Source organism: Eupeodes corollae, chromosome 3, assembly GCF_945859685.1.
Source record: "Eupeodes corollae chromosome 3, idEupCoro1.1, whole genome shotgun sequence".
In the NCBI taxonomy this organism is placed as follows: Eukaryota; Metazoa; Arthropoda; class Insecta; order Diptera; family Syrphidae; genus Eupeodes; species Eupeodes corollae.
The window spans coordinates 27,251,964-27,268,736 of NC_079149.1; the positions used below are offsets into that span (position 1 = coordinate 27,251,964).

The following is a 16,773-nucleotide window of genomic DNA, read 5'->3' on the forward strand; positions in this document are numbered from 1 at the left end:
ATTTTTTTTTCTCTTCATATTTTCATAGTTTAACTATTTAAGAATATGTCTACGAGAGGATTTCCCCAAATTCAAATTATTTTCGGAGAAATAAGTATTTTGCTGATCAGCCATCCAAATCGGTTGGGCTGCAACTAATAGAACAAAAGACATAATGGGTACTTTAAACGCGTTTTTCTCAGAACTGTCTTTTTGAATCTGATACCCACGATTTCTCAGGTTCTGCCGAACCGATTTACTTGAAATTTTAAGAGAGTCTTCTTTAGGGACTTGTCTACGTCCGGAACTACGGCCATGCCCCAATTTTCATTTTTACTATTTTTAACAAATCGAAGAATGTTCAAAAAAATGGTAATTTTTTTTTTATTTTTCTTTAGACAGTCGCCATTTTGTAAAAAATAATGTTTGTAACTTTTCCGTAGTTCCAGACGTTGCGACATTATTGTAGATTAATAATCATTTTTAGTTTTTGATTTCAGATTTCTAGGAGAGTTAAAATCGTGGGTATGGTCACGCCCCAAATTTTTGAGACGCACCACTTCATCAGCTGATAACTAACGGAATTTTTATTTTTTTTTTACTTTTTTATTTTTTTTTCTTCTTCCTAAATGTAAATAAATAATGTATACAAAAATTGATGGTAAAATTGTTGCTTGCTTTTTTCTACAGCACTTCAAAAATTACCTAAAATTCATGTCTCTAGACCAGAATACCCCCTTAAATCGATGTAGTCCTTTGCATTGAAATTGATGTCTGGATTTTTAAATATTCTTAAACCAAAATACGACGAGCCTCTTCATTTTAGAATTCTCCTTAAAGCAAACATCTATATTAATTCCCGTTCGTCTGCTAACATCCCAAGTAGTATATATTGTGGATGCCCTAAAAAACCATTCCTTTCCAATTCAGAATTCTATTTGCCGTCTTAGGCCGTCTGGAATGAAAAATTTACCGGGTTGTTTTTCGAAAGATTTTTATCCCCAGAGTTATTAGTGGTATAAATCTGAAAGTGGTATGATTGATCGGTGCTTTGATCGTTTGCATTCAATATATCTGGCAGTTCACAGCTCATTGATTTAAAATCTACTAAACGCAAGTCTTTTCTGATTGGTCTCATAAAGTTTCGGGGTCCAGTCTTAACACTATCAAGGATTCTAAAATAAGTGTCTCAATGTAAGTTCAGTAGCGTGTAGTTGGCAAATAAACCACTGCAATAGTCTCTGTCTTTGTTGTTCTAGGCATCTTATTACACCTTCTTTGAAGTCTGTATCGACAGCGGTTCCATCACATCCAACAACAACAAACTTATTTAAGTCCACACCCTTTTCATTTAAGAAGTCTTTTATCTGGTTTCTTTAATTGATAGGTTTTCCGCTCGATAAGGACAATGTGTCCCATGTATTCGAAGTTTGGCTCCTTGGCTAGACTTATATGCTCCTCGGAAACGATTTTTCTTCTAGAAGAATCTATCATTGAAAGAGTTTTAACCTTTCTTCTATCAAAATACAGTCCAAACGGATATTCTTTCACTAAAGGCTACTTGACTAGAAAATTCCTTTCCTTTTCGCAAACTCGCCTTGTTTTGTTTCAATCTACAACATTATCAGCTTTTTTCTTTGTAATGTCTTGAAGTGTTGCAGTTACGATTACTGCTGTAACCCTATCTGAAACGCCTCCGTATCTATCAACGCTATAAGCAACAGTAGACATCGAAGATTTAAAAATGTTCCTGTGAGTTTTATCTTCAGGCAGTCTTGCCGATGATGTAGATGGATCCATTTCAGAAGATATCTCTTCTTCAATTTGAAGCTCCGGTTCTTCATCACATGAAAACTCTATCAACATAATATTATTACACAAATAAGCCTAATGCTCATGAAAGTGCTTCTGCTGTCTGCTTTCAATCTGCTTCTATTTCTTGGTGTTTTTATAGAAGTTTTAATGTCAATATTACCAATGGTAATTTTTCGGTTTCTATGTTAATCAATAAAAAACTATCTCTCCAAAATTGGCACTTTAAGATCTTTCGCACATTTACACGAATCTAGGTTCTCACATTTACATGCAGGTATATCAAATAAAGATTGTGCTTCGTCCTTGATATGAATCCCATTCTTTTCTTGAGTTATACGTCTTAAGTAAATTCTTAACACTTTCATGGTACTGTTCATCTTTTTATAATTAAACGACGCGACGGTCAATGGTTGAAAACGATACTTTCCGTCAGAGCTTTAATAATTTTTTCAGAAATTTACTCGCATGTGTCGGTAACCAAATTTTAAAATTGAATTTGCTTAATGCGGCTTACCACACAAACAACATCTTTTATAGTCGAGGCTGTATGCCTCCAAGATCTTGTCCATTTCTAAAAACAGGACACAATTAATCACAACGAATAGTAGGCAAAGACAAATTCTGTCTTAATTATGAAATACAATATTAGCGAAATGGACGCCTCGGCTACTATTTTTATGAAATTTTCAAAGACCAGGTAGAACAATTCCACATTTAAAGCTTTGAATCTATCGAGAGAAATGTATTGATCGAGAGAAATGTATCAAAATATCTGGGGTCAATTTTGATCAGCTTTTCAGAAAATTTGTTGAATGGCTACTTTTTCGTGTTTCGTTACTCATGTGGCAGCGTGCCCATAGTTATATTGGATGTATTTCTAGTCGTAAAAACTTACTAATGAGAGCTCGGTATTGGGATCTTTTCAGTATTATAGCAGCAAGATTTTTAAAAAGTAACGTTCAGTCACGCCACTTAGTTTTATTTGTCACAATCATTCTGGGATTTTCCGAGCCACAAAAGTCGCAATTCTAAATAAGCTTTCGAGATAAAAATGCGCCTCAGAACTGCAAATGTTTTTCCGATAAAAATGTACATAATCTTCTTGCATATCGATCGACAAGTAAACGACATATGTACCTATTTTTCGTAAATGCTACCTGTGGTGTGATGGTTATGCCTTATGGCGTAGGGCTGTTATGCTTGTGCTACTAAAACTTAATCACTGGTACTGCCCGTTGCGAGGAATTGACAAATAATCCAAGAGAAGTACTTTTCATAAAAAGTGATTTCTCAAATTAGCGGTTCAGATTCGATTCTAGATTTGACAAGTTTAGATCCCCTCTATCACCGAAATGACTATCATACAGGAATTGTTGAGCGTTGCAAGTGATTAGGTCTTAGTTTTTCTACGGACTGTTATGCTTCCTTATTTTTTAATACTGCAGTATTTCTGCAACAAATTTTCATAAGTTTTGCAGTAAATTTTGAAAATTTTATTCCGGTTTACTATTGATTTTATTTAAACTTAACAAATGTCAAAAGGTGTTAGTTTCAAAAGTAAAGCTGGCCTAAAAGCGGGATATTCAAAAAAAAACCTATTTCTCGAAACGCCTCAGTTTAGAGCTACTCGTAAGTAACCTACTAAAATAGCTCTTAAATTTGTTTAACCCAAATTAGATGTTATAGATAGAGTCACCGATGATGTAATTTCAACAAGACAGCTCGTGCCAAAATCGTTACACAATCGGTTTTCCCGTTGAAGCGGTGTTAAAAGTTCACGATTTGATTTCGAAAAACGTTATAGATGACCAGATTTTGAATTGACCAAAGAATTACACTGGTCAATATAGTTCTGTCGATGGCAATCAAATTTATAAACTTCCCGTAGGAAGTTATTGTAATGGGTCCGATTTGTCAAATTAAAAATGTTGACATTTCTCTACGTTTCAAGGTCCCTAGAGTCGAAATAAAAGATTTTTAGAGAGATGTCTGTGCGTGTGTGTGTACGTACGTCCGTAGGTCCGTACGTCTGTACGTCCGAACGTCTATACGTCGTGACGTTTTGTTCGTCGTCCTTACCTTAAAAAAATTGAAAATTTTGGTTAACCCTAAATATCTTAGGAACCAAAAACGCTAGAGCCTTGAATTAAATTTTATATAATAAATTGTAACGCGATATCAGAGAAATATATTTTTTGAAAAAAAAAACTATTTAAGGGTTTTATTTTATAAATCAAAAAAACTGAAAAAAAAATTTGCCACCTCCAAAATTTTACGACTAAAATATGATTTCATCCCCAAAAAATTTTGTCCAACAAAGAATAATGTTTTTGACGTCTGATAAAATTTTGAGAAAAAACGAATTGACAGTTTTTTTATAAAAAAACTAAAAATCTAAAAAAGTATTACTCAAAGTTGGTAAAAATTGATTTTCGGCTCAAATATCTTTTGAAAAATTTGAGATATTGGCTTTAATTTACTTTTATCTTGCAAAAATGATTATTGTCAACATTCAGTAACATTTTGAAAAAAATCGAATTGAAAGTTTTTTTTACAAAAAAATAAAACTAAAAAAAAAAAATCAATACTAAAACTTGGTAAAAATTTACTTTCGACTCAAATAGCTGTTCAAAAATTATAAATATTACCTTCAAACTTTTGTCATTTCACAGAAAATATTGTTTTCGATATTCAGTAATTTTTGTATTAAAATCCAACACTTTTTTTTTTGTCATAAAAAAATAAAATCTATAAAAAAATAATACGCTTATTTGTTAAAAATTGATACGAGTAAATATAGACAAACTTTTAAGCAAATCGACAGACTGGATGGGAAGTTATCAGTGTGGGTCGCATCCCAGCCTTTTTTTCTTGATTTTTGATAGCCTTAGTTTTAATCCGACTTCAAAATCAATCTATCATTTCAGATTTTTTAGATGCAGCTTTTTAAAATGTGAAAAAACGGATCTTTCTTTTTTGAGACTATTTAAATTTACGATTTTTTTTTTTTTGTTTTAATAAAATTCTAAATGTTTTTTCCAAATCTACAATCTTGTACTTCAATATTTTGCTTAAATGTTATCAAAATATTATTTATTTTTAAAAAATTCTGCATTAGTTCTAAGGTGTCATCTGTGTTACATTAACTTTAAAAGCTGCAGCATTTACATAATGTTAAAATGGTTATTAATACAAAACCCAAAACGGTATTAAAGAAATGTTTGTTTATTACGAATTCACGGTTTCAAATTCTGAATTTGATAATATCAGAGTTGAGATTTGAAAACAGCACCAATTAATAATTGATTGATTGATTCATAACCATACATAAATGTTCGTTCTAGGTTTTTCAAAACTTCAAATAGAGTTAAATAAATAAATTATTGATATAAGTCTGTATAAGCCGCTAGAAATTTAGTTAAGGACTTTCTTGTCAAACAATGTTCTTCCTAAAGCATTGTTTTTCATATTCATTTGGTATAACTATATAAAGCCTTAATAATGTTCCTAATTTTCAAGGATAAGAATGTCTTTACACCTCTCCACACACATAACACAATCTTTAAAGAAGCATTGAGGAATATGTGAATATAAGTTTAAAGAAAAAAAGTAAAGTAAATTCCTTAACTTTGTTTGTTTCTTTGCTTTAAAAGAAAACCCTTGAACATTTCTTCCTGCACACACAAACATACAAACTTTTTAAATCCTATCAGGAAGTGTCAATCTCTGTTTTTGGCTGAGATTTAGAATCATCAGAGAAAGAATCAACTTATACCTAAATAAAAGACGAAAATGATGACGACGACGAAGATGAAGACGACGAAGACTTTGTGTACAATGATGCGATGACGGAAGGAAGGCAGGCAGGAAGTAAGGATAAAGCTTAATACCAATCTCATTTAGCTTAAAAAAAAAAACAGTACTTACATTCAATTCTTGCCGTAGATTGAAACTCAAAATTCTTATTGTATCTAAATGGCATTTACCTAGAAAATTTTCTTTTAGGTGTGATGTCAAAAATCCATCATCCACTTTAGCAGCTCTGTTTCTTTCTCTCGCACTTTAGACCTGCCTTTCCCTTTGTATATCACACTTTCATCTTCTTTTCATTTTTCTGTTTTCGAATTCGTTTTTTTTATTTCGTTGTTTTAAAACATAAAAATAAATCATCAAAGTGACATAGAATAACACCACTCTTGAGTGTTGACATCAAAAGTTATTCTATTGAAAATAGTTAAGAATACGCCGCGCACTGCCGAAGGGGATGAAGGTGATATTATAACAAAAGCTATACCTGCCTATCTGGCAAGGTTATATGAAATAAGGGCAAGTGCGTAGCTAGATTTTAAAAATTTGTTAATTAGAAAAATATCTTCGGACAAACTTTTTCTTTAGTAATAACTAACCTCTAAAGGGGTCTTTGGTACCCTTATTATGACAAAGTTACTGTGGAAGAAGAGAGGGTTTCAAAAAAAGTGTAAGCACATTGTCTTAGAGTTCCTTAATATTGAAATGACAGGAAAAGACAGTAAAACGTTTTACATTCATGAAGCACGGGTTAAGAACGAAGCTCTTTACTTCGAAATATTACAAATTATGATTTAGTTGGCATTTTTGGAGGCACGAGTATGTTTCGGTTAAATTACATTAGAGGAAGAATGATACAACTTACTATTTCACTTGTGTATAACCCATTAAATATCGAAATAGAAGGTCGAGACAAGAGGAATTAAGGTGGTTTTCAAGTGACGGACATGCATCAAACAAAATATTGTAACCAATTATTCTGAACGTTCATCTTTGAAAAGTTTAAGCAAGCCAGGAAGGCCTGCAACTCCTATATTCGAAGGACCAAATTTTTACATGACCAAAAATTACGGAGAAAAATACTGCAATGTCCCAAAGGCAGTAAGAATTTTTGGTAATTTGTAAAAAATATGAGGAATTCTTCCTCTTCCTCGGTTTCTACACTTGTTGTCAATGACACTCCTTTAGTTAGATCTATTGATAAAACCAACTTATTTGCAAGACAGTTCGCCGAAAATTCCACCTTACCAGATATGATTCTAATGGACCAATCTTTTTTCGTACTCGAACTGTGGCAAGAGTTCTTAAAGATCTCAACGTTCATAAATCCGCTGGCCCAGATGTTATCCCCGCTATTATTCTGAAGAGGTGTTCTTCCACGCTAGCAAAACCACTGCGTAAGCTATCCATCTATCCTATTCTTCTGGGCTCGTCCCGAGTAGTTGGAAAACTGCATTTGTTCAGCCAATTCCAAAAAAAGGCGAATCTTCTTCTCCCACAAATTACCGACCGATTGCACTAATGTCCCTTCTTTCTAAGGTCATGGAAACGCTGATTAATTATCACCTTAGGAAATATATTGAGGAACGGAAGCTTCTTAATGACCGGCAATACGGCTTTCGTAGCATTAGGTTCACTGGTTTTATCATGGTTCATCTCACCGAACAGTGGAACAGATCTTTACATCGTTTTGGAGAAAGTAAGATTATTGCACTTGATATTTCAAAGGCATTTGATAAAGTCTGGCATCTAGCTCTCTTATCGAAAATGCGTGCTTTCGGTATCGACGAATCTCTTCTTCGTTGGATTCGAAATTTTCTTTCGAACCGTTCAATACAAGTTGTTTTCTACGGATTCAAGTCTGAAACTCAAAATAAACGCTGGTGTGCCCCAGGGCTCCGTTTTGTCTCCGACCCTCTTCCTCATTTTTATAAATGATCTCCTGTCTGCTACTTCTAATCCAATGCATTGTTTCGCTGACGTTAGCACTCTAAGCTTTTCATATTCGTTTAAAGACTCACAACCCTCCTCTTCGGATGTGGAACTGCAACGGCAAATATGATAAGCTCATTAAATTCCGACCTATGGGGAATAAAAAATCGTGTGGAATTTAATGCTTCGAAAGCGCAATGCTGTCTTGCATCGTTAAAGCGAGATAAAACCTCTTTGCCACTATCTATGAGTTGTCCTTGCATCAACGAAACGTAAAATCTTGACATCCTCGGAATATGCATCAGCAACCACCTTTTGTGGAGCGATCAAATACGCGATGTTGCCAAAAATGCCGCAAGATGTCTAGGTTTTTTGAGACGTTGCAAGAAATTTTTCTCTCCGTCTGATCTGGCTACAATCTTCAAAACCTATATACGTCCGAAACTTGAATAGAACTCTCATCTCTGGGCTGGTGCTCCATTAGGCTTATTTAAGCCTCTTGGACAGTATTCAAAAAAGAGCTTTTAAAATGATTAGTGACATTAACATCATCAACTCGTTTACATAACTCGAACATCGACGCAAGGTTTCTTGCCTCACCCTTTTTTACCGTTATTTTAACGGACTATGCTCTAGTGAAATAGCCAGTTGCATTCCTCCCCTTAAACAATTTAACCGTAATACTCGCGCTTCTAGGAATGCCCATCAGTTTACCCTTGAGCCCAATTTCGGCCGTACTATGAAGTACAGAGATTCTTTTTTTAGCCGTACTACGCGAATGTGGAACGCTTTGCCACGCTCTATCTTTCCCTGTCATTGCAATGTTCAGAAATTTAAAAAAAAATGTACACCGACACCTCCTATCCAACCCTTCCCTCTTTTCCTAATGCTCACACTGTGTCCTTGGCATATTAAAGGTATAAAAAACCCTTTTAGTGTTTGCTAATTATAAAAAAAAGAAGGTACTGTACAAGAGACCGAAGTTAGCCACTGGAGCACAGATGATGATGATCCATCCCCAAAGATGTTTTACTCAAGATTTGGACGTTTATAAATTGTATAGATAATTTCTAGATCAAAAAGCCTGATTGCATCACCTCAGGAAACTAAAACATCCAGTTCTTGGCCTTTCGGCAGTTATTAACTTGCCTATAATTTCGAGATGTTGAAAGCCAGCATTGACTTTTTCAAGATTAAAATTTCACACGATTTCTTATTTCATTTAAAAAAATGCTATCATTGTCATAATTTGTCACCAGCGAAACATATCATTGGATTCGGAATTCTAGACAGAGACGATCATTAATAAATATAAAAAAGAGTGTTGGACCGATGACAAAGCCCTGCGGCACACCGACATATATTTTGTTGCTGACTTACTTGGTCCATTAGTACAACTTCTAATGAACTGTCAAATCCAACGAAGGAGGAACTTATCAAAACTGAAAGTAAGCAATTAAAAGAGTCTGGTATTAATTTTGTTCAAATGCTTGAGAAATGACGGATTCCCTCCACATTCTACCAACTAAACTAGTGAAACAAATTTGGTCTTCTTAACTACTACTTACTATGTTTTACTATTTTGGGATCACTTGGTTTCAAGAGGTTTAAAAGAACCTTCCTTGACTTCAAAACAATTGAAGTTCAAAATTTTGGAATCAGGGGCACCCCAAGTTATCACTTCCCCCCATAAAATACCTCCATCCAACTTCTACGGGCTTGACTTTTCAAACGTTTTTTTTTTTTTTAACACAAGGACTTTTATCATTGTTTTTTTTTTCTCTATGAGCTGCTTGAGAAAATTTCTTAAATTTGTTATTTTTAGTGTATGAATTCCATAATACTATAGGGACACAAAACATGGGGGTAGGGATATTGTAGAGCTTCACACTATGGTATAACATCGGTCGTCATCGTAGCTCGTATATAAGCTAAGCATAAGCACTTCTTTTTGTATGATGTGCTTGTGCAATGTTTCACTTTTGTTCACTACTCTTAGTGCAAATAAAAACGCATATTCTGCGACATTCCTCATCTGGGGTCAAATGGAAAAGTTAGAACCTGCAACTACGGTGGTATTAGCAGAGCAGTTTGCTTTAACGTACTTCTACATAAACCATGTGGTGTGGAAGAAGCAACATAATTTTGTATGACATTTTCTATATGAAACAAGATTATTTCTTTTCTACATCAGAATTTCACAAGTTTGAATTTGTTGAAGATTTTTGTTTCTGGAAGAAAGTTAATAGTTGCAAGTAAATATTAGGGCTTCTAAATTTCTGTGTGATAAGCTTAAGATTTTAAAATTGATTGTAGTTGTTGTCGATGTCAGTTTAATATCACTTTTCCTTTAAAGAACGAATTAAAGACTTCATGCTACAATCACAGGAATCTTAAAATCATGTTGGTGTCTGTGAAACATATAAGCCGAGTCAATTTGTTGTAGAACCGTCCTTTTTATTTTGGTAAAATTCATCTTTATTCTATAATAGAGCTTTTGTTGGTTTTCCTAAGTAAATTACATACCTAGGTACGCTCCCCTCGAGGAATGCGAAAAAAAATACAATCACCTCCCTTATTCTAGAACTAAAGGAAGGCAAAGGTCCTTCTAAGTTTTTTTTCCCATTTCCCAGTTGACACTACAATTTTTTGTTTTGGGGTATACCAAAAAGTTCGGCTCTTTTGTGCCTTTCCGAAAAATTCTTCAATGGCGCACACCACTCCCCAAAGTGCTGAAATTTCGTTGGAGTTAAATTTCTATTTGAAGGTAACTCAACGTTATTTTAAGTCATAGAGAGAAAGAAAAGGCTAAGGCCCATATGATGGGTGATGGTTAAACCACCCTCTTTCTTTCTTTTTGTATCATTCCTTTATAAATGCTTAAGGTAAGTCCTGAAAACAGGGGAGTGTGAAAGGGGGGTTAGATTATGGTGCAAAACGAGTCCATACATCTTCAAAGTGACAAAAATAGATTAGAATCAGCTTAAGACCTGCAACGCATTATTTTTGACTAAAATAAGCAAAGGCATCAGCAAAAAGGATGATGGGTAAATTGAATTTTGGAATTTTCGTTTTGGGGGTTTTTTCGTTTTTTTTTTGTTTTGAAATCTCGAAAGTACACCAGACCATATCTTTATGTTTAAGAACATTGTGAATTGGATATATATAGAATTTTTCTTTGAGGTGTTGGCGATATTTGAGCCTTAAAAGCATTTTGTATTTTTTTTTCTTTTCGTAAGATATTATCCACAGGGGTGAAAAGTTTATAGAACAAATTATTCTGTTATGGATAATGGGAGGGGGAAGTAAGCGTTATGTAGAAGGGAAAATATTACATTTTGTTTTTGAAGTTAAAAATAATATTTTACAAAAGAAAATGATTGCTCTATTTTATTTTTTTTTGGAATAATGTTTCCTTTTTATCTTTTCAAGGCTGTCAACTGTCAAAATGTTTTTGTTTTAGCGGTAAAATACAAGTTTTGCAAACATTTTGGTATCCGCAGATATTTTACTGAGATCCCAGCAGAACTCAAGGAGTTCAACACAATAACATGTTTTGTCAAGTCAGAGAAGCAATAGAATTTCAATGTTGTCAGATTAGTCTTAAAGGTTTGACAAACGTGAAAAATTCCAAGTTTTGTCTGACAACGTTGAACTTGAATTTTAAGAAAATAAATAAATCATAAACAACGTTTAAGCTCTGAGCCAATTAGCAAAAAAGAATAAAGTAAACAGATTTTAGTAAAGCTTTTGATAAAAAGACATACCAAATTATTTATTTAAATGGAATTTTATACCCTTATATTTATTCCATAGCTCTGACCATATCTAGAAACCCGTCAATTTGGAATTGTCTTCAAGTTTGCAATATCTTATTCAATCTTTTCAAACTAGGAAGTCCCTCAGAGTAGTCAGCTCACTTACTTACTTACTTACTAATGTCCTCCGACCTGGTAAGTCCTTTGGAAACCCTTTAAAGCACATAGATCCACTACAACTCTTGCCTAGTAACGCTGGTTCCTCCTGTCCTGCGCCATGTGCTTTTTGTTCATCCAGCTTTTCTTCCTTCTTGTGTAAGCGGATTCCACTGCATTGCTTGGCCTGTATTGCTGTGGTTTTTTTTTTGTTTGTTTATAATAAGCGCACCCTCAAAGGGATATATTACCCTTATTTTGTAGATACAGTGTGAGCACTAGGAAAGGGAGAGAGGGATTGAAAGGAGATGTCGGTGCACATTGGTTTTGATTTCCTGAATATTGCAATAGTTGGAAAAGACAGAGTGTGGCAAGGCATTCTACATTCGCATAGTCCGGCTAAAGAACGAATCTCTATGAGGGTATATTGGCATTCCTAAAAGCGTGAGTATTACGGTTGAACTGTTTAAGGGGACGAATGCAGCTGGCTATTTCTCTAGAGCATAAACCATTAAAATAACGGTAAGAGGGTGTGACAAGAAACATTTCGACGATGTTCAAGTGACGTAAATGATCTTATGATGGTTACATCACCAATCAATCTAAATGCTCTACGTTCAATACTATCCAAGAGGCTTATAACAGCCAGATCAGAGGGGGAGAAAAACTTTTTGCATCGCCTTAGAAAACCCAAACATCTTGCGGCATTTTTGGCGACATCGCGTATGCATCGTTCCACAAAAGGTGGTTGGTGATACACATACCGAGGGTATTGAGATGATCAGTTTCCTCGAAGCAAGTGCCATTTATGGATAATGGCAGTGGGGGTATATTTCGCTTTAACGATACAAGACAGCATTGGGTTTTCGAAGCATTAAATTCCACGCGGTTTCTTATTCCCCATTGTACAATGCTGTTAAGGTCGGAATTTAATGAGCTTATCATATTTTGTCATTGCAGTTTCAGATCCGAAGAAGAGAGTTGTGAATCTGAAAACAAATATGAAAAGCTAAGATGACTATCGTCAGCGACACAATGTATTGGATTATAAGTTGCAGAGAGGAGATCATTAATAAAAATGAGAAAGAGTGTTGGAGATAAAACAGAGCCCTGGGGCACACCAGCATTAATTTTGTAGTTTTCAGACTTGAATCCATCTAATACTACTTGTATTAACCGATCCGAAAGGTTACAACTAATCCATTGAAGGAGGGATTCATGAAAACCGAAAACAAGCATTTTCGATAAGAGAGCGTGATGCCAAACCCTATCAAATGCTTTTGAAATATCAAGTGCAACAATCTTACTTTCTCCAAAACGATGTAAAGATTTGCTCCACTGTTCTGTGAGATGAACCATGAGATCACCAGTTGCGAAAACCGTACTGCCGGTCATTAAGAAGCTTTCGGTCTTCGAGATATTTCTTAAGCTGATAATTAGAGGTAGAGGAAGGTTCTCCTTTTTTGGGAATATGTTGAACAAATGCAGTTTTCCATCCGCTCGGAACAAGACCTGAGGAGTAGGACAGATAAAAAAGCTTACGCAGTGGTTTTGACAGCGATGAAGAACACCTCTTTAGAACAATAGCGGGGATACCATCCGGACCAGCAGATTTATGTATGTTAAGATCGTTTAGAATTCTCGCTACAGTACGAGTGCGAAAAAAAATAGGCCCCATAGAATCATTAACTCGTGCAAGTACAGGCGGCGTCATAACATTTACTGTCAGCGTTGAATTGGCGGCGAACTACCTAGCAAAGAGATTTGCTTTCTCTAAAGAGCTAACAAATGGAGTGCCATTGACAACGAGCGTAGGAACCGAGGAAGAGGAAGAATTGCTCATATTTTTTAAAAATGACCAAATATGTTTACCGTCGTTACCTTTTCGAAGCGTATGTCCAATACATTGTCACTTACGTCTTTGTATAATAGCGACTATAGGTTCCTGACCTGTCCAGAAAATGCTTTTTAATGTTGCAAAGACATCTACTCACGAAGGTTTGCAGCTTTCTCGTAATGGCTGAAGAAGTACAGATTCGATATTTATGTGAAACAGTAGTCGTAGCTTTGTTCTTGCTTGTAGCTGATAGAGTTATTCCTCCAAATTTTCGGCAGCATACCGAACGTCGCTTTTCTTTTGCTGTTAGGGCAGATGACTTCTTGTTCGGTTCCGCCTTCGATGAAGACGATACTTCCAAGGTATTAAAAGCTCTCCACTTTTTTCACCGATTGTGAAGAAATATTTAATTGAGATGATCGTCGGGTTCCGAAGCTGATCCCTTTTGTTTTTCCGGAATTATTTTTCATTCTTACGATTTCTGCTTTTAACTCCACACTTGTTTACATTTGAATGAGATCCATGATTCTATGAAAGGGTAAGCAAACATCGACGGTGTAATCCAAATGCTTTAAATAATATGTGGAAGTAGATTGGATCCCTTTGCTACCTGACAAAGCTGCGTGCAGTACATCGCTCACCAGCAAAACCAATATTGGCATTGCTCCGTATTCATTTGCATGGTGTTGATGTGGTCAATTCAGGAGGATCCAGCTTAGAATCCTGCCTGTTCGACATCAAGTGTGGCCTCTGGGTGTCCCGTGATTGGCTCCAGTATGATTTTTGTTGCTATTTTGGCAACGGCAGTTAGAACGAAAATATCTCTCCAGTTTTTGCACTTTGTAAGATCTCCTTTTCTAAAGAGCTTGACGATCATTCCCTTCTTCAAATTATAGGGGAAGCTTTCTGTGGTGTAGACTTCGTTTTTGAGCAAAGGAAGCAGTTCGCTTGATGACGTTGGAGCTGCTTGTAAAAGCTCTGCGGGAATATCAAAGAACTAAACGTGTCACCTTAGTTCTCCGATATTTTTCTAATTAAAAACATGCTTTTTTGTCTATTCGACGGAAATCTTCAAAAGACACTCGGTAAGAATCGGTACCGAGTAGTGTGGGACTCTTATAGCACTAAAACCACCGGTCAATAAGGACTAAACTATTAAAGATGACTTTAGTGGAATTTTATAGGTGCAATAGCTCTCAGCTCATCAGCTCATAAAACTAAGTTCTTCTTAATGCTGAAACATTGTCACGTACATTAAAAAGGTTTCTACTTCTGATTTGGTATAGTTTTAAAGCCTCTGATGATTATCTGGACACGATAGAGCTGATATCACCTAGAACATCCCTTGGATATAAATGAAACAAGGCTGGTCCGAAAACACTTCATTGCAGTAAACCGGAATCTATATTATTTATTTCCTAGTAATTTTGATTGTACCGTATTTTAAAGTACTATCTTGGAAAGACAATATGCTGTTTGTGTTCAAGACCCAAACGCCAAACCTTTTCAAAGGGTTAAGCTAAATCTATGATATAGCCTAGCAGTCTTGTTTTTCTTAAAGTGACAAGGTAAGGTATTCTAGTTTATTGTGGAATGTTTATTTTTAAACCCAAGCTGATGGTTTAGAATTGGGTCTTCTATTATTTTGACCAACCTTTTTATTATCAGTTTTTCCAAAATGTTGGTGGAGCGTTAATTCGGTGTTTAAGATTTTACTTTTATTAGTGCCTTACTCCTGCTTATGTATAACAATGACTTCTGCAATGATGTGGTACATATCTTAGTTTAAGGTATGCGTTTTTCATTTCGAGGTTTCTGGCTTGAGACTTGGTGTTTGTTTGTTTACAACTTTGTTTCCAATTCAATGTATCTCAATGCCACTTCATAACACTCAACTAAAAACCAAGTTTCCCTCCTGAACCTTTATTATTCTGCACAATGTTGCAACTTAAGCTGTCAATTCCATAAGTGACTTGGTATTGTTTACCACAATCAAGTTAAGTTTTCAAGCCCATTTTGATAATAATTCAAGCTTATCCAATCGTTTCTTCAAAAGTTTTTTTTTAAGAATTCTCAAACCTCTGCTTAACTAAATCACCATAAACCATCTTCGACGGTCGCTTTTTGAAAACGAAAATGCAAGTCAAGTCTAGTCTCTTGTACCTTTTGGTCTGATAATCTAATCTTAAAAGCTCCTTGTGAAATAACATAAAATGTGGATACGGTTTCTCCACAATGGCAACCTTTTCACGCTTAAAATCCTTACAGATGCCATTATCAATCGTCTGTACTAATTTTTAGTAAAAAGAAATTTTGTAAAAGATACAAAAAAGTAAGAAACTAGGTCTAAGTTTGAGAATGACAAGTTGTCTCCTTTGTCAACCTTCGATAACTATTTTACTTTTGACTTAAGTTATACAATTTCTTTTCTTAATACAATGACACATCAAACATAATTTAGCCAGCTTTAAAACCTCAGTTTATTATTTCAAATTCAGCCATAATTTAAATGTTTTGTAGAACTTGGCAAACTCCAACAGAGTATTTGTCATGTTGAATTGTTGTTGCAGTTGAGCAGAGAGCATGAAGCATCAAATGCAAGAATTCAGTCCAACTGAAACCATGTTCAGCAACACCCTTAACAAATTCAGCCAAAGTGTGTGAGTTCTAAAAGAATATATCCGAAAAAAAATTAAAGTAGAACTTTTGCGAAAGTCTTAAGTCAAACTCACCACAGCCCTTTTAACGAGATCTCTGAATTTCTGATCGGTAACCAAATTCAAAACCTTAGTGAATTTTGAGTTGTTTTTGGACATTTTCCTGAGGGCGTCAGTAATTTTTCCCCATGGAATTGCACTTCCCATTGAACGTGGTTCGGCTGCAAGCTCTTCGTCGTCATCAGCGGACTCTACAGCGTTGAATGCTTCTGGAAGGGTTTGCAACATTTCTTCGATGTCACTTGGTGACAAATTGTATTCCAAGTATTGGACAACATCGTTGAATTCGGGTGTGGTGGTAATGTCCTTGACTGTAATACCAATTTTATGTTTGGGTTGGTAAGGATGGAGTCCCAATGTTGGATGGTATCTTGGGCTTGGTTTAAAGTCCGATGAAACTGCAGCAGAAATTGCAGCTGCTGAAAGCAGCAATACAACAAGTGTGGAATGCATTACTATTGCTTATGATATTATAGGATCTACTATATTGATAAACTGTTGGTTTTGATAATAAATCTGGGGTTTATATACCCAATTCTTAATACCACGGTTGTTGGTTAGAAGAACTATTGTTGTTTATTGTTTTTGAGAATGTTGTAACAGCTGAACAATATTCTGGAGTGATGTGTCAATATAATCGTGTCGTTGTTGATTGTTCATCTCTTATAAAGATAAAGGCTATTTCAAGTAGCTCTAGTCTCTTAAAAATAACATGAATTCCATTTCAATTTGAAGATATTTGTTTGGAAGTTTGAGGAGACTACTTAACCAA

At 35.0% G+C, this 16,773-nt stretch overlaps 1 protein-coding gene across 1 annotated transcript; it reads right to left on the minus strand.

Moving 5' to 3' along the window:
• Nucleotides 1-15,737: 15,737 nt before the first annotated feature.
• On the minus strand, nucleotides 15,738-16,512 carry LOC129951415 (uncharacterized). Its single transcript, XM_056063543.1, has 2 exons — nucleotides 16,017-16,512; nucleotides 15,738-15,951 (listed from the first exon to the last, which is right to left on the minus strand). The coding sequence occupies exons 1-2, from the start codon at nucleotides 16,452-16,454 to the stop codon at nucleotides 15,790-15,792; spliced, it is 600 nt and encodes a 199-aa protein (XP_055919518.1). The 5' UTR covers nucleotides 16,455-16,512; the 3' UTR covers nucleotides 15,738-15,789.
• Between the last annotated feature and the right edge of the window lie 261 nt (nucleotides 16,513-16,773).

Excerpts from the sequence above, each read along its gene's own strand:
- LOC129951415 (XM_056063543.1), bottom strand. The coding sequence starts at position 16,454 with ATGCATTCCACACTTGTTGTATTGCTGCTTTCAGCAGCTGCAATTTCT. Across the intron at positions 15,952-16,016 it reads ATCTCGTTAAAAGGGCTGTG|AACTCACACACTTTGGCTGA; the intron begins GTGAGTTTGACT and ends ATATTCTTTTAG.